The sequence below is a fragment of the Brassica napus genome, chromosome C1 (genome assembly GCF_020379485.1).
Source record: "Brassica napus cultivar Da-Ae chromosome C1, Da-Ae, whole genome shotgun sequence".
NCBI lineage: Eukaryota > Viridiplantae > Streptophyta > Magnoliopsida > Brassicales > Brassicaceae > Brassica > Brassica napus.
The window spans coordinates 50853619-50872436 of record NC_063444.1 but is presented as its reverse complement, the minus strand read 5'-3'; the positions used below and the strand labels follow the sequence as shown (position 1 = coordinate 50872436).

Genomic DNA, 18818 nt, shown 5'->3' with positions numbered 1-18818 from the left:
TTCAGATCATCCACTGATTTATCACCTGTTTCCTTCACACACATTCAGTCCACAAAGATTGTATGTATAGTATAATTGGGATGGTAAATAAAAGCTTAGTTTTATTGGTCAAGTAGGTTTTGACCACTGAATGGCAACGTGACTAATACCAGCTAGTGCAGGCACAAGTCCACTGTACAGTCCGCAGATTCCTTCTCTTGTATGATGCCACTACACCCGCTCTCATTCCTTGTGGATTCAAAGACAACAGATTCTTATTGTTAAGCAGGGCAGGTAAATACTTAACGTTCCTTCTTTGATTGCATAAATCAAAGCCAAGAAGAAGAAAAAGGGACCTGAAGACGAGTCTTGACAACCCAAAGAGGATGATTAGTGGCAATGGTCCAGAGGCAGCCATTACGTTAGCACCAACGCCGCTGAGTTTGTGATCCTCATCTAATTGCATGTGAGAAGATTAACTCCCATTGTTTGTTTAAGATAACAGGAAGCAGAAACAAAGTAAAGACTAACCATTTGAAATTAAAAAGCTCTTGAGTTGGTCCTACATTGTGAAATAAACCTGCCAAAAAAAAAAGGAAAAACTTGTTTAGAACAAGCAATCTACTTCCTTTGCTCCAGGATCAAAGACGTAGTAGAACAAGTTGAACTCACTCACCGCCCAATTTCGAGAGAAGAGCCATGACGGTAGGGGAAAAGACCACGGTATAAGCCACGCATGCCTTCTTGCTTGAAGATATGCTCAAGACTCCCAACATATAACACTACCTGACCAACCAAAAGGCACATAAACATAACAGATTAGCAATTGAAATCTATTGGCGGGTGACAGCAAGACATAATAGAAAATAGGAGAAACCTTTGATGTTGGCCACGTGACCAAATGTTTCATAATCCTAATATCAGCTCTCATTCTCAAGCTCCTCCTGACCATCTCCAATCTCACAAGCTTCTTCCTCATCACATGATTGCACCGAAACAAACAAACATGCACATCATCATCACATGATTGCAAACAAGCAATTTTTTTAAAACGTTTAAAACACAAGAGGGGAAAACTGTATATTGCCAAGGATTGATAGGAATAACAAAGTGATCTCATAAGTGTAAAGTCAAATGGAACCTAACCTCTCTAACAATCATTCAAATAGATAGGATGCTAGTTCCTAATTGTTTCTACATTATGAATATACACATAAGCTTCTTCCTTTTCAATCTAAGAAAATATAGAATATTGCCAAGAACTGATCGGAATAACAAAATGATCTCATAAGTGTTAACTCAAATGGAACCTAACCTCTCTAATAATCAATCAAATAGACTGGACGCTAGTTTCTAATTGTTTCCACATTATGAAGATACACATAAGCTTCTTCCATTTTCAATCTAAGCAAATATAAAATATTGCCAAGAACTGATAGAAATAACAAAATGATCTCATAAGTGTTTCCACATTATGAAGATACACATAAGCTTCTTCCATTTTCAATCTAAGCAAATATAAAATATTGCCAAGAACTGATAGAAATAACAAAATGATCTCATAAGTGTTTCCACATTATGAAGATACACATAAGCTTCTTCCATTTTCAATCTAAGCAAATATAAAATATTGCCAAGAACTGATAGAAATAACAAAATGATCTCATAAGTGTTTCCACATTATGAAGATACACATAAGCTTCTTCCATTTTCAATCTAAGCAAATATAAAATATTGCCAAGAACTGATAGAAATAACAAAATGATCTCATAAGTGTTTCAACATTATGAAGATACACATAAGCTTCTTCCATTTTCAATCTAAGCAAATATAGAATATTTGCCAAGAACTGATAGAAATAACAAAATGATCTCATAAGTGTTTCCACATTATGAAGATACACATAAGCTTCTTCCATTTTCAATCTAAGCAAATATATAATATTTGCCAAGAACTGATAGAAATAACAAAGTGATCTCATAAGTGTAAATTCAAATGGAACCTAACCTCTCTAACAATCATTCAAATAGACAGGATGTTAGTTTCTAATTGTTTTCACATTATGAATACATAAAGCTTCTTCCATTTTCAATCAAAGTAAATATAGAATATTTGCCAAGAACTGATAGAAATAACAAAGTGATCTCATAAGTATAAATTCAAATGGAACATAACCTCTAACGATCAATCAAATGATGGGACGCTAGTTTCTAATTGTTTCCACACTATGAATATACACATAAGCTTCTTCCTTTTTCAATCCAAGTAAATATAGAATCTCCCAAAAAAAAAAAGATTTGAAAAAAAAACAGAAAAAGAAAAGAACGAATTTAGATACCTTGAGCAATGGGGATTCTCATCTTTTCTTCCACCATCTATCGCTTGAATCTTCTCGGCAGACTTCTTCCTCTTTCACCTTAACTCTTTGCTGCAGAGACACAAAACAACAACCAACAGTCAGTCAGGCCTCAGTCAATTCTACAAAAAAATCTGTAAATTTTTCAATATTTTTGATCAGAGAAACTCATACCTCTCAGTTCTGAATTTCAATGAAGTGATCTTAACCTGCTTGTTCTTTGATTTTCTGCTTCCTTCCCACTCTCAAATCACTGAAACATCGTCAGATCAAACAAGTTGAGAAGACTATAAACCGGCTGCTGTCCCCAGGACCGAAGCATTAGGGTCAAAGACCAATTCATTTGGATTGTAATGGAGTGTAGTGTAGACTGTGTAGTTTAGATGGAATGAAGAAGAAGATATATATAGATAAGGGAAAATAATGTTACCGTTACTAATTAAATGGTTAGAGTCTGTTGGTTTTCCCGATAAAATTATTTATTTTGTTTTTATAATCATGTTCGTTGGATGATAAATGCAATTCAAAGAGAACATTAATTTTTTTAAGCAAACTAGTTTACTCGATAAAAGTAAATCCTTTAACACTAGCTCTCGGATCAAAACTTTTGTTTGATAGAATAATAATTATGCTATAAAAATATATGTTTATTTATTTTAATAATGTATAAATAATTTTAAAATTTATTTATTATTTACTTTTGTTATTTTTATTTAAAAATATATGTTTATCTGAATAAAAACATTTTATTATGTCATTATTTTACATTTTTCAATACTGGTAGTGAGATTTAACACATGCACAATGTATAACGAACCATTTTATTTCACAAACGTTACACCACGCCATGACACCGAAAGATTATACAAACAACGAAAAACATTTACTTTATTAACGCCACAAACTCAAAACGTATCCCTTCAAAGAAGAAGACAAAGCTCCTCCATTACTTTGTGTTCTAAACCGATAATTCGACCTGAGAGACAAGGATACCATCAGTATCTGCGTAAAGCCATTCGCCATCGCAGATCCTAGTGCCAGCTATGTTGAGTGGGACTCTCTGTTCACCAAGTCCTTTCTTACTAGCCTTTATAGGATGAGAAGCTAATGCTCTCACTCCAATGTCGCAACCGTTGATCTCATCAACGTCTCTTATGCAACCGTTCACTATGATCCCCGCCCATCCGTTGTTCTGTGCTTGTACTACTGGGTTTCCTCCTAGTATCGCACAACGTAAGCTTCCTCCACCATCTACCACAAGAACTCTTCCATTGCCTGTTTTTTTTTTTTTTTAAGATTTGAAAACATCAGTGAGCGTCTCATCTTTAGTCACTAGCATGGTAAGCTCAAAGGAGAACAAGGTACTATGTCTTGAAAGAGAACTCATATGTTTTTCCTAACATAAATCTATATTTGTGTAATAGAATTTTATGTTTTATATATTATATATTATTGTAATAGAATTATATGTTTTGGCAATAGATTTCACTGTTTTGGTAGGTGAGTTCTATGTTTTTAACCATAAGTCTATGATTATTTACATACTGCACCCTCAACATATCAAATGACCAATTATCTGTGAAGAGTTCTTGATGTGAATAGTATATAGGACATGTTGGTTAGCTCTAAGATCCATTAATCGTTAATCTTGAAGCTCACGGCTTCTCAAATGACAAAGTGAATCAAGAAGTCTACAAACAAGGCAGTAGTAGTAACAGAGTTATCATTACTACTGAATCAGATTAGATGATCTTATACTGATTAAACCATAGTTTCAAGCAAAGAAAGATCTGAAGCTGTTTGATAAGTGACTAATCAGAATTATGAGTCCAAATGTAAAACTAAACCATGTCAAATGATTGATTATATGGAAAGTTTTCATAATATCTCTTTAAGGTCTTTCTACCAATAAAGTCTTTGAGTCTTGTGAATAATACCTTTCTCTTCGAGAAACTGACGGATCAAACCATTGTCTTCAAACACTTTGACAGTAACCACAGGGCCTGAGAATATCTGACGACGACCGTAAATCTGGAAAGAGGGTTGCAGAGCTCTGAGCTGGCCACTACGGATCAGATCTTGATTCGCGTCGCAAACTTCTGCAGTTGTCACAAACGCCATCTTCTTCTTCTTCTTTCTCACCTCCTGGATTCACAATTATGATGGCAGCAAAATTAAAATCAAGATTAATCTAAGACAAAAACAAACTTAGATCGAATCTCATTTACCTGAAATAGAAGGAAACTCGAGGATGAAGAAAAAAGAACTCTCTGTCTTTGTGTGCTCAAGTTTCTGAGAGAGATGAAGCGATGATTTAAAGACAGAACACATGCGTCTTAAGACATACCTGCTTCGGTCGTTTTATAATAATAAAATCTTGACTCAAAAAGTTTTCTTTTAATAAGTCAGAACGAAGGCAGCTTCTGAAAAAAAAAGGAATATTTGCTTTTACCTTTTCTCTGCTTTCTACTCTGTTTCCTTGCTTTCATTATCACAGCTCTTTATGGTTTTTGACCAAACCAATGTGTAATTGAAGCTTTAGATCATTTAAAGATATTCATAAATCCAAATAAGAAATGAAACTTTATTGCTTGATTCTCTTGGAATATCCAAATACAATTGTTAGTGTTCAAAAAAAAAAAAAAAAAAAAAAATCCAAATACAATTGTTTCAATTATTATCATCACAAACATCAAAAGGAGAAAGAAACCAAACAAAACAAGAGAACGATTATACTTAAAAAGGAAGGGTTTCAGAGTTTGTGGATGGTTTTCATGTCTATAGCTTCATCTAGAGTCCCTTTCTCGACATGATCCCACCACTTCATCAAGAAATTGTCCACCACCAATCTGAACCATGGAGACAACTTCAAACCTTCCTCACCTGCATCTGCTCTCTTCACCAGCTCCTTCAGCTCTTCCCTGCTCACATACTTGATCTCCGCTACTTCGTCAGGGTTTGGTTTAACCTCAACATCCCTCACAATGAAGAGCAAGTAGTCCACTGCAAAAAAAAAAGAACATCAATGTTCCATTAAAGAGAAAGGTCAAGACGAAGTGTCTCTCAGGGGGATGGTATTTTTTACGTTCGTGCTCTCCCCATTTGCCATCAGAAGGAGCCTTGTAAAGCATACGTCCCAAGGGAGTGAACTCATCTACTGGTACATCTTCAGCTACGATACCGAGCTCGTCAAGAAGCTTTCTCTGTGCAGCATTCCTCACACCTGAATGAGCATTAACCAAATATACAGTGAGGTCAGTAGTCAAGTGAAGCAAGAACTTGCTGCATAGTCAGTAAAGAAATAGATACCAACCGAGTGCATTTTCCTCGATAAGCTCAGAGTCACGGTGAAGAGGATGGCTGCAACAAGTGTTGGTCCACACGAGGGGGAAGGTCACCTTTGCTTTCGACCTTTGCTGTTCAATAGAGAAGAAATTTTTTCAGTAGAATGGCAAATGAGCCAGCTTATTAAGCACCCTATCATCATTGCCATAAACTAATATGTGCAACAAAATCTATAGAATAAAAGCTTATGATCTACCCTCTCATATTTATTGAAACTTATTGCTCTCTACAAAAAAAAAAGGTTATTCTAGAATCTATGACACCACCATGCCCTAGTCACAAGCCTACAAGACTCAATTTATACTGACTTCAACTCAGTAATAAGCAAATTACCTGGAGGAGCAACTCATAGTTGGAGTTGAATAAAAACACACTAAAAGCCCTGTGAAGCAAATTCTTAGCTTCTATATTTTCCATCAGATGACCTGCAGATTTTATAAGGTATCATCAGTATCATTTAATAATAGAGATCATCCGTCTCTTCAGAGTGGATAATATGCTAAGAAAAACCAAGCGAATAGTTTAATTTTCTTCAACCATTCTTTTCCAGCAGCAACATCTTACATTCGTCTATATAATATGTTCAACAAAGGCAGAACTTACAATTTCAATTAGAGAAAAATATTATTTTTCTGGTTATAATGACACAACAATGCAAGAGAAAGTGCCCTATAATGTGTCCACTACCGCTTTGTAGACACTCAAATTGTTACTATGTTTGAAAAATTTCACTTCAGGCCTACGACATTTGATGCAACTAAGTTCAATCATAGGATGAGAGTGGAACCAAAATTTGACTTACAGTTATATTTGGTGTCAAACCCAACAACACGATCAGTTTCGTCAACAAGAATGCATCTGCAAGCAATAAAGAAACGAATCATTTCGTATAGATATGCTTGTGACTGCCCATCATGAGACCTAAAAACTTAGAACACACACTTCTATCACAGCGAAGGGATCAATTATCATCACCAGCATTAAAAAAAAAAGTCTAATAGCAAACAAAGATATATACAACCAGAGAATCTATTATAGGACAAAAACATTAGAAAAACATAGCTTAACCTGACCATGTTCCTCTCAACAGTTCATATAAGACACTAAAGCGTAGACCTTTTATTACCCATTTGGTTCCAACGACCAGAAAAGGAAGAAACTTAACAGCTACTTAAATCCATAAATCACTTCTCTTATTACATCGAAGTCCAACAAAATCCATAGACATGTCACATGTCACATGTGTTCCTGAACCATGTCTAATCGAAATTCCCATAACCAAAATTTTCAATTTTTAAGACAATCTGATTCGAAGACAAAGGGTTCTACTTTGGCAAAACCCAAGAATTAAAAATTGACGTACTCGTCCTCAAACATGAGGCGTTTCTGAACAGCATCCATTCCAGCATCTGTCGTCGTCATTGCGGAAAAAGCTCGAAACTTTCTCGGTGAAATGGATCGGAGCGATGACAGAGGAAGACGGGAAGAAGAGAGAAGGGAAAGAGATCTGAAGCTAATCAAAGGGAGATTAAATAAAATATAAGAAGAAGAAACAGTCATTGGCGTGTGCATGTGGTTGAATGTTGATGACTTCTTCTGCTTTCTGCGTATTTAATTTTAATGTCCACAACTGTTACTATGTACATAACTCCTGATAATAAAAAAGCGGATAAGGTTATTTTTTTTTTTTTATTAAACAATAATATATTATTACCAAATAAACCCTTGAAGTGACCATGTTTTTGCATGTCAATCCTATCACTATGAGACATTATAACATAGCCCTCTTATTTGATTACAAATCGTAAATTAGTTCTCCATCCTTGGTTCACCATGTAAATTTTAGCATAGGATGAAATGAAATGAAATGAAGCCAGTTTGAGTATTCATTTAGAACAAAGAAATGGGAAGATGAATATTATAACCTATCATAGGATGTTGTTGTATGAATAAATTGATATTTGAACGATTTTCTCTTGTCAAATGTTAGTACTTGCAAGAACTTGTATGGTAAAGAATAGCACATTCGAAGGCCATTTGGTTTTAGGCTAGCCTTGCCGTTTCAAGCTCTCTCTTTATTTGGTTTGGCATAACATTAAGTATAGAACACGTTTGGTTTAAGTATTACGGTTTTACTAGCTTGAACACGGATGTTTGAACTGTTCGATGGTTTTTTTGGTTCCAATCTCTTCTGCTTAGTATCTGTTATTGTTTTTTTGACAGAAAACCCTTAAGAGGGCTGTTAATATTTTTTTTAACTCTGTCTATGTTCAGACATAAAACAGACATCTTGTTTTCTGTTCAGACAAAAGATAGGATACCTTAGGTAAGAATGATCTACAAAGTGCGTCAGTGTACAGACATCTTGTTTTGTGATGACATAGCAATTCCGTAGAGGATTGTGCACACTGTTAGATTGTGTCATTGGTCTCGAGTTTTATCTGATATACTATTCTTATCCGTCCAAATTCGCTGACTCGATCACGTGGAGACTGATAATGGAAATCAAAATCACAAGTAACTAATTAAAGATACCTTTTAAGACATCTTTGATTAGAGCATATTTGTTCTTAATACATGCACGTGGTATACATAGTCAGAAACCTTGTCCTCCGGCGCACATTGTATAAATTGGAAGATGACTCGATTCTCTTTACCTCCTCCGTTTTTCCATTTTTCTATTTTTTTTATTGACTGCTTTTTAAAAATTAAAGTTAATACTACAATTATGTTCTGATTAATTGTACTACAATTATTTCTTTTAGAACAATTTAGCTAAAAGTCACTTTATGAGCTGACAAGTTTATAAGAAAAAAAAGAAGAAGATAAAGCATAAGAAGCTTTAGTGGTCATTGAGTTAATTGACCTCTCTCATGCACCAGTGTCTAACAAAGAGTAGCCTTTCTATACACTTTACTATCACTAAACCAACCCAAATGAAACTTCCGTTTATGAATCTCGAACTTAATCCTCCTATAAGAATCATATCCAGCGACCGATAAATGGAACCTCAAATTAAAAAAAAAAACATGAACCATCTCCCACCGGTTAGCTCTCGTTTCTCAAACTTTAGCAGCCTGCGGTTTCAGCGTCTGGACGTTTTCTTCTTCATGGACCAACCTTTTTCTCTTGAAGCCATAACCGTGATAACGATACATAATGCTCAAGAGACACTGCCTCAAGCTCGCGGTATCAAACGCCTCGATGAAATTCAAATCCCTTTGCCTCCACTTCACGCCAGCGTTCTTCTGGTATTCCTCGAGCACCGATGATAAACACCAGCTCTGTACTTTTCTTAAGCATCCCACTAAACAGCCTGTCCTATGCTGCATTCATCATAATTGAGTTCACCAAATCCATTAGTGTCCTGTAAAATAACTAATCTCCACCAAAAAAATATCATTTAATAATTGATGTATATTATTATTTACCTTTCCGGCTTTGCAATGTATGAGAATCGGATGGTTTCTTACATCTACAAGAAAAAACAAGACAGTTTACTTTAAGACATCATGAAACAGAAGCTTACAGACATCAAAAGGACAGTGTTGAGTGTTGGAATCCTTACCAACTAAGACTCTGAGAGCATCCAAAACTGTATCTTTTGGCATAGGAGTTGGAGGATCCTGCAATTCATAAACGATCCATTTATAAAAAAAAAAATCAACAGTGAGCTAGCTTAATGTTGTTGGCTTCAAGAAACTTGAGATTCTCCAAGGGAATAAAACGCACCGTTTTGCCTTCGATACCGAATTGGAAAAGCTTAATGTTGTTGGCTTCAAGAAACTTGAGATTCTCCTCCGGGTACGGTTCAGGGCAAAGATAACTGCTCTCACAAAAAAGGAATGATTTTTAATTAATCCAATTGTGAAATTAAAACCAATTTAAACAGAATAATCGAATAAATCAATTAGCTTACATGATGGAACGAAGACTAAGGGTTGTGAGGAAACCGAAATTCTCCGGTTTAGGAAACCCAGACCGGTAAATCCCGTCTTCGACCATCGAGAAATTAGACGGCGCAGCTAAAACACCACCGTCGACGACGTGATCATCCGCCGCTTCCATTATCAAACACATCGAGAGAATTCAAACTCCTTCCTCCGAATTTAGCAAAACACAGAAAGCTTAAGGAAAGAATTGATTTGAGGAAGAAGAAAGGGTTTGGTTTTTATAGGACAGGACAGGAAGGGGGATCAAGTGGGGTTTCTGTTCTGTTTCGATTAATAATAAAAATAAAGGAAACAGCTTTGAAAAGCGGACTCTGATTTTGTTACGATCCCTTCTCCCTATTGGTTGTTAAAACCACCTTCAAGGGGCTTTAGGGTGGACCCTACTGGCATCTCTAGGATCTTGACACGTGTCGTTCTTTGGCTTTTAGTTAGATCCTCATCACAGCTGACTATTCTTCTGAATCTCAATTTGAGTCAATTCTTAACCATTTTATTTTAACAAAAAGTAAATTAAATGTGGGATGAACATTATTAGTGGTGAATCACGATAAATTTATATAAAGTTTATAGTTCAGTGGTCTAATTTTGAATTTTATTTTATAGACCGAAAGTATTGACTCGTGAGAATTGTAGTTGACAAGAAAAAAAAATTGACCCAACATAAAAATAATCACAAATAGGATACTAAGTATTTATGTTATGTTAGATTGTTTCCGCATTTTTAATTTAGTATATCTAAATTGAGGATCTAATTCTTTCCTTTTTTTCTTGTAGATAACCTAATATTTATTATGATCATGGTTAGATTGATGATTCTTAAGATTGCCATGAACTCGGTTGTTAAGAAGAATCTGATGATGAAAGATCTTGACATTTGTTTAAAACATAGATTATCCGATTTATACATGTTGTTTGTTTACTTATTAAATCGAACACATCTTCATCATATATAAAAATATGATTTTAAACTTTTCAGTAAAAACTTCAAAATGTATATTACATTATCAGTTGAGCTATCCAAAAAGAAATTTCAAAAGAAATTTAGACTTTTTTGTGACTTTACCTAATAAAAAAAATCTTCTACTATTGCTTACTCTTTCCTTTATAATGTCCAAAGATGCTTCTTCACCAAATGATGTACTAGATTTGTCATCTTCTATTGCTAGCTCATGAAGTGGAGAACCAAGATTTGAATCATGCTGGCTCGAAGTTATAGACATGCTCTCGATCCTGAAGGATAAGATAGAAACTGATGTGTGAATGCAGTCTCTTGTGATGACATCTAAAGGAAGCTAAGTGCAACCATCACATCACTTATCATAAAGACGAGATGATGCATTCTTTTGCATACACATTGAACCTATTGCCAGTTGCCACTGCTTAGTTTAACCCTTAGGTACCACAGAAGTACTGTACGATTACTTTTTTAACAAGTTAGGTTTGTAAAGATGTCATTTTTCATATATATTGATAATTGATGTTGTATGTCTTTAAATTTTTATGATCATAAAAAGTAGATTTGATGCAGAAATTCAGGGCAGTGTTTTGAATTATTCAGAAAGAGAATTACACACTACTAATTTGGTTTTGTTATTAATTTAATACCTGGCCGGTTTGTCCCATCTAATTTTCCCGCCAAATAAAAACTACTAAAACCACCAAAAGATTTTCGTAGTGTCTGTTCCTCGGAAATGTTTTGACCTCTGTTCATCGCCTTCAATCTATTAGCTTCCATACGTGCTCTTTGCTCTTCTGTCAGCTCACTGCTTTTATCCTTGTTTTGTGTAGGCCACTAGGCCTCGTATCCGTTGCATTATCAAATATCTCTTTCAATATACTGTCTTGAAAAGCATCGGCATTTGTATCAGGATCAACTATCTTTTTTGATGGTATGTTCTCCTCGTCATAACTTGGCTGATCCATATCTCTGTCACCTGCAAAGAGTATGTGCATTACCGACAGTACAAGAAAGTCATGGAGTAACATAAATTTAATTTGCAGCCATACAAGAAGCGTTTCCACAAAAGCTGATCTGTATTACATACCTTGATCATCAGAATGAAGAGCATTCTCCTCTTGCTTTCCGTATAACTTGTTTGTATCAACTCCGCTGGCGACCCTTTCTCTCAGTTAGTTTAGGATCGAGATTAGCTTTAGCTCCAGTATCATTACTAGAGAGTGAGTTTCAGTTTGAATGTCGGTTTATCTGTTTCTATTGGTTGGTTCAATGTCGGTTTAGGACACACACCCAAAATTAACCAGATTGAAAAGGACAAAGATAATGAAAACAAAATGATAAAAGTTTGGTGACGTCGTGTTCTCTACCGTCCGTCCAATTTTGGCGGAGAAGATAAAATAAAGTTTTGCACTTGGCAGCAAAAAACATACGTAGGGGGTAGTTTCGTCTTACTACTTGCATCAACCCTTTGATTAATTAATAAATTAATCTCTTACATGTTTTTGTTTCTTTTTGTGTGGAGGTGAGACGAGGACGCTTTTTTGCTTTACCTCTCTCTGTTTACACGATTCTTCTTCTTCGTCTTTCTATGTACATTGTACTTCTTCTCTACACTTTAGGGTGATGTCAGTGTAATGTCTTGTGCTCATCATCGTTGGAGACATTCATCTTCACGTGTATGGATTTTAACGCCGGAGTTCCTATGTCCTCTCTTTCACCTCTGATGATCAATCAAGGTCTCCTCAATTTATTCTTCCTCTTCTTTTTCAGCTTTGATCTGATTTAAAAAAAAAAAATTTAATGGATTAATCTCGAATTATGTTTCTATATTTTTGGTGGGGGTTGTGATCATCAGAGGCAATGTGGCAAATGAATTTGAGTTCAGATGAAACAATGGAAACTGGTTCTTACCCTGAACGACCAGGAGAGCCTGATTGTTCTTATTACATCAGAACTGGTCTTTGTAGATTCGGCTCCACTTGTCGGTTCAATCACCCTCGTGATCGGGAACTGGTATGTTCTTGTGTCTGCTTTTGGAGTTTAGAGATCTGTTTTGTCGGATCCAAAGTTGGAAGCTCTTTAATAGTGTTTTTGATATCTCTTATAGGTTATAGCCACTGCTAGAATGAGAGGAGAATACCCTGAAAGGATTGGTCAGCCTGAATGCGAGGTTATTAGAATACTCTTCTCTCTGTTACATTATGAAAGAGTTTTTTTTTTTTTGCTGTTTATAAGAAGATATTTTGTTTTCCATTGTGGATTAACTTACATTGTATGTTTGGGGGTTGTTTAGTACTATTTGAAGACAGGAACATGCAAGTTTGGAGTAACATGTAAGTTTCATCACCCTAGGAACAAAGCTGGGATTGCTGGAAGAGTCTCACTCAACATGTTAGGCTATCCTCTACGCTCCGTATGTTTTGTCTTTTTCTTTATTTTATTTTATTTTATCATCACTTTTGTGATTGTTACAAAACCCCTCTTAGTGATTCTATTTTATTAAATAATATGCAGAATGAAGTTGATTGTGCTTATTTTCTAAGAACCGGACACTGTAAATTTGGCGCCACTTGTAAATTCAACCATCCTCAGCCTCAACCGACAACCAACCTCATGGTTCCTACTTCAGGCCAACAACAGTCTTACCCTTGGTCAAGAGCCTCTTTTATCGCCAGCCCTCGGTGGCAAGATCCCTCCGGCTTCACCCCATTAATGATGCCTCAAGGAGTTGTATGGAACCCATACAGCGTAAGTTGTGTCCAAAAACAACACTCCTCATCTGATTCTTTTGATTTCAAACTGAACTTTTTTCATTTCCTTAGGGTCAGCTCGGCTCAGTTTCTCCTTCAGGTACTGGAAATGAACACAACAACTACAGAAACATGCAGCAAAACGAGTCAGGCTCCTCTGTTCAGCCTAGTGAGAATGTTTTCCCGGAGAGACCGGGACAACCTGAATGCCAGTTCTACATGAAGACAGGAGACTGCAAGTTTGGCACAGTTTGCAAGTTTCATCATCCTAGAGATAGACAACCTCCTTCTCCTGATTGTCTCTTGAGTCCCATTGGCCTCCCTTTACGCCCTGTAAGCTGCTCAACAAAATGCATGTTCAATTGAATTTGGTTGGTTCTAATAGTTTTGTTTGGATATAGGGAGAACCGGTGTGTGTGTTCTATAGTCGCTATGGAATCTGCAAGTTTGGTCCAAGCTGTAAATTTAATCACCCAATGGAAATATTCGCATACGACAACACAGCTTCAGAGACAGACGAGGTTGTGGAAACGTCACGCGGAGATTCCAGAAGAGTCTCAGTGTCTGAAACAAGACAAGCAACAACAACAACCTCTGGTCAAGACACTCCCACTGATACACAGCAGCAGTGAGTGAAGAAGAGAGCTTAAAAAAGCTTTGATTTTTCATAGAGAAACCTGTAAATTCTTACATTTTAATCTGAAGCATTTATATTAATAATGCATAGAGGAGGTGATTATACAACTGATCTTGATCTGATAGCCATTGTTGAAATATTCTTTTGGTGGATCAGGTGAATAATTTGATAAATGTATAACCGGTTAAGATCTGGTTTAGAAATCTTCCCTTCTTATTACCGGTTCAGCGTTAGATTTTCATATTCCATTTTCAATTATTTACAAGTTGTTAACAATGCTCGTGTGCGAAGTCATATTTAATACATAAAGATTGGGCCTAGCTCGTGGCCTTTAACTTATCCATGTAATAACAACTTGACACAACTTATTATATTCAAAGACAAAATTGTATGTCTCTATTGTCTAAGAAATAAACATATTGCAACATGAAATTTGTGAAGAAGATTTCATGTGACCTACTTAACTAATTACAAGTTGTTTTGTTTAATACTACACTCAAGAAAGTAATAACATGCAAGTGTATTTCATACGTTTTCCAAATAAGCGGTATCAAACATATGAGGTAACCATGTTTGAAAATATTATCGATTTGGCAAACAAGAATTCCAACCACTGAAATTTTCTCAAGTCCAACATTCTATATACTAACTAGTCTACACCAACCACTAGTTAGCTTTATGATGACCATTTCTATTTCCGAAATGGTCAATGCCACGGATAGGATTGTTTAGAAAAAAAATTAGCTGAGAAATTTCATAAAATAATTAAAAACGGTGGCTCGACACTATTGGGTTCTTTTTTGTCAACGGTTTGCCTAAGACTAAATTCACAAATCTAGCTTTGTTTTTGGTCACACTAACCTGAACAACAAAAACAACTTTCAAAAAACAGTTGTTGATTTAACTTTTAAACGTCTACAAAACATTACTGCAGCCCGTAGTAATTATGATAAAAAAGGTACTTATTACCACCATTTATGTAATGCGATGTCTAGTTGACTATATTTTGATCGTTACAACTATGCATGACCTTGTTAGTAGATTTTTTGAAGATTTAGCTATTTCTATAACATAGCTGTCATATTTATCGTTACAACTATTCATGGACCTTGAGATACTCTTTACTCTTTAGAATATCTCATCAGCATTAACATTACCATGTTTAAATATTATTTAAATTTTATAATTAAAATATTAAATCCACAAAAATACTAGATCATTCATACTATGAAAGCCTGTCAAGAATTATTTAAACGAAAATTTCAACCTATATGGTTTAAAATTTTCATTTTAATTTTCTTTGTCAGAAATGAAAATTCTCCATCTTCTTCTTCTTGTACCATTATGATATCTTTCTTTTTTCTGTGGCCGGTTCTAAAGAGAGAGAGAGAGAGATGAAACTAATGTGAAAAGCCTCTTCTTGAATTCCACCATCCGTCTCCTCTCTCTGTTCAGACTCTTCTTTACGCGTTACCCAAAAAGGTACAAAATCTCAAAAAATCTCTCAAAATCCAAAATATATTCACCGAAAAAAAAAACAAAACAAAGAAGCACCAATAATTAAAACACAACTCAGAGAGGAAGATGAACCGATCCATCTCCTCCTTCTCCCTCATCTTCCTCCTCTACCTCGCGGCGGTTACTTCCGACCTCGACTCCGACCGTCGAGCCTTACTCACCCTCCGCAGCAGCGTCCGCGGCCGTACTCTCCTATGGAACACGACCGCCTCCTCTCCTTGCACCTGGCACGGAGTCAACTGCCTCGCGGGCCGGGTCACTTCCCTCCGGTTACCCGGAACCGGTTTACTCGGCTCCTTACCAAACGAATCAATCGGGAACTTGACTCAGCTCCAGACTCTCTCCCTCCGGTTCAACTCCCTCTCCGGTCCGATCCCGTCCGACTTCTCCAACCTCGTCCTCCTCCGTTACTTGTATCTCCAAGGCAACGCCTTCTCCGGCGAGATTCCCGCGTTTTTATTTACTCTTCCGAATTTAATCAGAATTAATTTAGGGGAGAATAGGTTCTCGGGGAGGATCCCGAGTAATGTGAACTCCGCGCCCCGGTTGGTTACGCTCTACTTGGAGAGGAACCAGCTCACGGGTTCGATCCCCGAGATCACACTCTCTCTCCAGCAGTTTAATGTTTCTTCCAATCAGTTAAACGGTTCGATTCCGGATTCGCTGTCGGGCTTTCCCGTAACCGTTTTCGAAGGGAACAGTCTCTGTGGGAAGCCGTTACAGTCTTGCGCCGTTAGCCCCGTTTCTCCGCCGTCTAAAGACAGTGACGGGTTATCAACGGCAGCTATCGTCGGGATTGTGATCGGGTGCGTTGTCGGATTGTTACTACTTCTCTTGGTTCTGTTCTGTCTCTGTAGGAAGAGAAAGACGGAGGAGAATGCTCCGCCGCGAAACGTCGAAGCAGCTCCCGTCGCCGCCGCCGCCGCTACGACTTCCTCCACCGCCGCGGCTATACCGAAGGAAACTGCCGCGGCGGCGGAGAGCGGTGTGGTGAGTAAAGACTTGATCTTTTTCGTGAAGTCTTTCGGGGAATTCGATTTGGACGGGTTGTTGAAGGCTTCGGCTGAGGTTCTTGGGAAAGGATCTGTTGGGTCTTCGTATAAGGCGAGCTTTGATCATGGTTTGGTGGTTGCTGTGAAGCGGTTGAGAGACGTTGTGGTGCCTGAGAAAGATTTTAGAGAGAGGATGCAGGTTTTGGGATCGATGAGTCATCCTAATCTTGTGACTTTGATCGCTTACTACTTTAGCCGTGACGAGAAGCTTCTTGTCTTTGAGTACATGTCTAGAGGAAGCTTGTCTGCTCTCTTGCACGGTAAGTATCACTGCGTTGTTGTGATTGGTTATGTCATTTGAGCTGATTTAAATGGATTTGTAGGGAACAAAGGAAGCGGGAGGACTCCGTTGAACTGGGAGACCAGAGCTGGTATTGCATTGGGAGCTGCGAGAGCGATTAGTTACCTACATTCTCGCGATTCGACAACTTCTCATGGAAACATCAAGTCTTCGAACATTCTCTTGTCTAACTCCTATGAAGCTAAGGTCTCTGATTACGGTCTAGCGCCTATCATTAGCTCCACGTCTGCGCCTAACCGTATCGATGGCTACCGTGCCCCTGAAGTTACTGACGCTCGCAAAATCTCTCAGAAAGCTGATGTTTACAGCTTTGGTGTCCTAATACTTGAGCTACTCACAGGTAACAAGCTTAAAAGCATTGTTTTTTTTAACTGTGTTTTTAGGAGATTTAACATGATACATTGTGTCCCAGGGAAGTCTCCAACACATCAGCAACTAAACGAGGAAGGTGTAGATTTGCCAAGATGGGTCCAATCTGTTACTGATCAACAATCAACGTCTGATGTGTTTGATCCAGAGCTCACGAGGTACGAATCCGAGGGCAATGAGAACATTATCCGGCTCTTGAAGATCGGTATGAGCTGTACGGCTCAGTATCCTGATAGTCGTCCTTCCATGGCCGATGTTACCAGACTCATCGAGGAGGTTTCACATTCATCAGGCTCTCCAAACCCGGTATCTGATTGATTATAGTGGGGGTCTAAATTGATCGAGTTCAAATTGTTTGGGGCTAAATTGCAATTTATTGAATAGTTTATACATATTCCCCGCCTTTTTATTTCCTTCGTTGTGCGTGTCATAGTGTGTTCGTTAATTATTGAGCCTCAAATTGAGACGAGACTTTGCAGATTTTTTTCTCTTTATATTTTTCTTTAGTTCATAATTTTAAAAATGTTCATAAAATTATTTGCTAAAGACAATTTTTTGTATAAAGTGTTATTGGTTTTTTTTAGCAACAAGTGTTATTGGTTGTGTGTGAATAAACTGGTTTGTTTTCTTCGTATCTTATCATACAAAAAAGTAAAAAAGGTCAACAGTCTTTGTTTTCGCGCCGTCCATTAGAATTTGCTAATTCATTGATAACAAGATGACTTTATAATCCATAAAAATAAAACTGAAAATCTTTAAAAAAAATTTCTTGTAACACAACTAAAAATCTTGTATTGGCTATTTCTTCGGATTTCACATGAAAAAATGTCAACGACAATGGTGGTCCTGAATCATGTCACGATTGACTGACAAACAGTTCATGTTTCCATTTAATTTGAAGTTTTATAATAATGCGAAGTTGGTAACCACTAACCGTACACCACAAGGAAATAAATAAAGAAAACATATTAAAATTAGTCAGAATTATTTACTGAATATCAGTTTATATATATATATATATATAGTGATGTTTTATATATATATATATATATATGATGATGTTATGTTTCTGGTTTGTGAATATCAATTTCAGTAAATGGATATATATACTTTGGTTTGGAAAACTCTGCAGAATTTATGTATCTATATATCAACATGGCCGATAAATCATGATGTCCACAACTACACCTTAAAAAACTTGGACCAGTTGTTTATCATACCTAATTCCAAACAAACAAATAAAATCATACCTACTTTCAAAATCTAGTTACTTGGACTTATTATAGAACATAAATCATTTCAATAATCACAAAATATTATAGGTTCATGTGTAATGGACACAAAGTATATGGTATGAAATTTCGCATGAACAAATAACTAGTTTTGACATTTTACCCAAAAAAAGAAACTAGTTTTGACAAGTTCTTTACTTCAAACATAAATCGGTAGATATACTTTCAACTTATTATTTGAAAAATATTGTGATCTAGATTCAACAAATTCTCCATTCTTTCCATGTGACATAATATCTACACCGATTCATAATCATAGACAGTTGACACCATTATTTTTTGTTTTACTGGTCCAGCTCATGTCCATG

General features: G+C 36.5%; 5 protein-coding genes and 1 long non-coding RNA gene across 7 annotated transcripts; 2 read left to right on the top strand and 4 right to left on the bottom strand.

Moving 5' to 3' along the window:
- Positions 1-83: 83 nt before the first annotated feature.
- On the bottom strand, positions 84-2425 carry LOC125580821. 2 transcript variants are annotated; one of them, XR_007318591.1, is made up of 5 exons: positions 2318-2425; positions 857-949; positions 656-765; positions 511-559; positions 84-435 (listed from the first exon to the last, which is right to left on the bottom strand). It is a non-coding gene; the product is annotated as an uncharacterized LOC125580821 (long non-coding RNA). The 2 variants fall into 2 exon arrangements; XR_007318590.1 differs by lacking the exon at positions 2318-2425 and having other exon boundaries at positions 89-435; positions 857-2301.
- Positions 2426-3140: 715 nt separating this feature from the next.
- On the bottom strand, positions 3141-4812 carry LOC125580819 (putative 4-hydroxy-4-methyl-2-oxoglutarate aldolase 2). The gene is made up of 3 exons (XM_048746025.1): positions 4564-4812; positions 4273-4480; positions 3141-3610 (listed from the first exon to the last, which is right to left on the bottom strand). Exons 2-3 carry the CDS (start codon positions 4454-4456, stop codon positions 3294-3296), a joined length of 501 nt encoding a protein of 166 aa, XP_048601982.1. The 5' UTR covers positions 4457-4480; positions 4564-4812; the 3' UTR covers positions 3141-3293.
- A 156-nt stretch (positions 4813-4968) lies between these two features.
- Positions 4969-7306, bottom strand: LOC125580818 (isopentenyl-diphosphate Delta-isomerase I-like). Its single transcript, XM_048746024.1, has 6 exons — positions 7044-7306; positions 6483-6538; positions 6014-6105; positions 5649-5751; positions 5421-5558; positions 4969-5338 (listed from the first exon to the last, which is right to left on the bottom strand). Exons 1-6 carry the CDS (start codon positions 7250-7252, stop codon positions 5088-5090), a joined length of 849 nt encoding a protein of 282 aa, XP_048601981.1. The 5' UTR covers positions 7253-7306; the 3' UTR covers positions 4969-5087.
- Positions 7307-8506: 1200 nt separating this feature from the next.
- LOC106385217 (tyrosine-protein phosphatase DSP3) lies at positions 8507-9950 on the bottom strand. The gene is made up of 5 exons (XM_013825161.3): positions 9600-9950; positions 9413-9506; positions 9249-9306; positions 9112-9155; positions 8507-9006 (listed from the first exon to the last, which is right to left on the bottom strand). The coding sequence occupies exons 1-5, from the start codon at positions 9758-9760 to the stop codon at positions 8743-8745; spliced, it is 621 nt and encodes a 206-aa protein (XP_013680615.2). The 5' UTR covers positions 9761-9950; the 3' UTR covers positions 8507-8742.
- A 2124-nt stretch (positions 9951-12074) lies between these two features.
- Positions 12075-14181, top strand: LOC106387270 (zinc finger CCCH domain-containing protein 33). The gene is made up of 7 exons (XM_013827098.3): positions 12075-12327; positions 12447-12604; positions 12699-12761; positions 12885-13004; positions 13106-13339; positions 13414-13674; positions 13743-14181. Exons 1-7 carry the CDS (start codon positions 12270-12272, stop codon positions 13971-13973), a joined length of 1125 nt encoding a protein of 374 aa, XP_013682552.2. The 5' UTR covers positions 12075-12269; the 3' UTR covers positions 13974-14181.
- Positions 14182-15288: 1107 nt separating this feature from the next.
- On the top strand, positions 15289-17852 carry LOC106387269 (probable inactive receptor kinase At3g02880). The gene is made up of 3 exons (XM_013827096.3): positions 15289-16808; positions 16872-17189; positions 17262-17852. The coding sequence occupies exons 1-3, from the start codon at positions 15563-15565 to the stop codon at positions 17534-17536; spliced, it is 1839 nt and encodes a 612-aa protein (XP_013682550.1). The 5' UTR covers positions 15289-15562; the 3' UTR covers positions 17537-17852.
- Positions 17853-18818: the final 966 nt, after the last annotated feature.

Coding starts and splice junctions, on each gene's coding strand:
- LOC125580819 (XM_048746025.1), bottom strand. CDS start 4,456: ATGGCGTTTGTGACAACTGCAGAAGTTTGCGACGCGAATCAAGATCTG. Junction 3,611..4,272: donor TCAGTTTCTCGAAGAGAAAG/GTATTATTCACA, acceptor AAAAAAAAACAG/GCAATGGAAGAGTTCTTGTG.
- LOC125580818 (XM_048746024.1), bottom strand. CDS start 7,252: ATGCACACGCCAATGACTGTTTCTTCTTCTTATATTTTATTTAATCTC. Junction 6,539..7,043: donor CGCCTCATGTTTGAGGACGA/GTACGTCAATTT, acceptor TATTGCTTGCAG/ATGCATTCTTGTTGACGAAA. Junction 5,752..6,013: donor ACTATGAGTTGCTCCTCCAG/GTAATTTGCTTA, acceptor TCTATTGAACAG/CAAAGGTCGAAAGCAAAGGT.
- LOC106385217 (XM_013825161.3), bottom strand. CDS start 9,760: ATGTGTTTGATAATGGAAGCGGCGGATGATCACGTCGTCGACGGTGGT. Junction 9,156..9,248: donor TGCTCTCAGAGTCTTAGTTG/GTAAGGATTCCA, acceptor TTTTTCTTGTAG/ATGTAAGAAACCATCCGATT. Junction 9,007..9,111: donor TACATTGCAAAGCCGGAAAG/GTAAATAATAAT, acceptor TGATGAATGCAG/CATAGGACAGGCTGTTTAGT.
- LOC106387270 (XM_013827098.3), top strand. CDS start 12,270: ATGGATTTTAACGCCGGAGTTCCTATGTCCTCTCTTTCACCTCTGATG. Junction 12,762..12,884: donor TTGGTCAGCCTGAATGCGAG/GTTATTAGAATA, acceptor GGGGTTGTTTAG/TACTATTTGAAGACAGGAAC. Junction 13,340..13,413: donor TTGTATGGAACCCATACAGC/GTAAGTTGTGTC, acceptor TCATTTCCTTAG/GGTCAGCTCGGCTCAGTTTC.
- LOC106387269 (XM_013827096.3), top strand. CDS start 15,563: ATGAACCGATCCATCTCCTCCTTCTCCCTCATCTTCCTCCTCTACCTC. Junction 16,809..16,871: donor CTTGTCTGCTCTCTTGCACG/GTAAGTATCACT, acceptor ATGGATTTGTAG/GGAACAAAGGAAGCGGGAGG. Junction 17,190..17,261: donor AATACTTGAGCTACTCACAG/GTAACAAGCTTA, acceptor ATTGTGTCCCAG/GGAAGTCTCCAACACATCAG.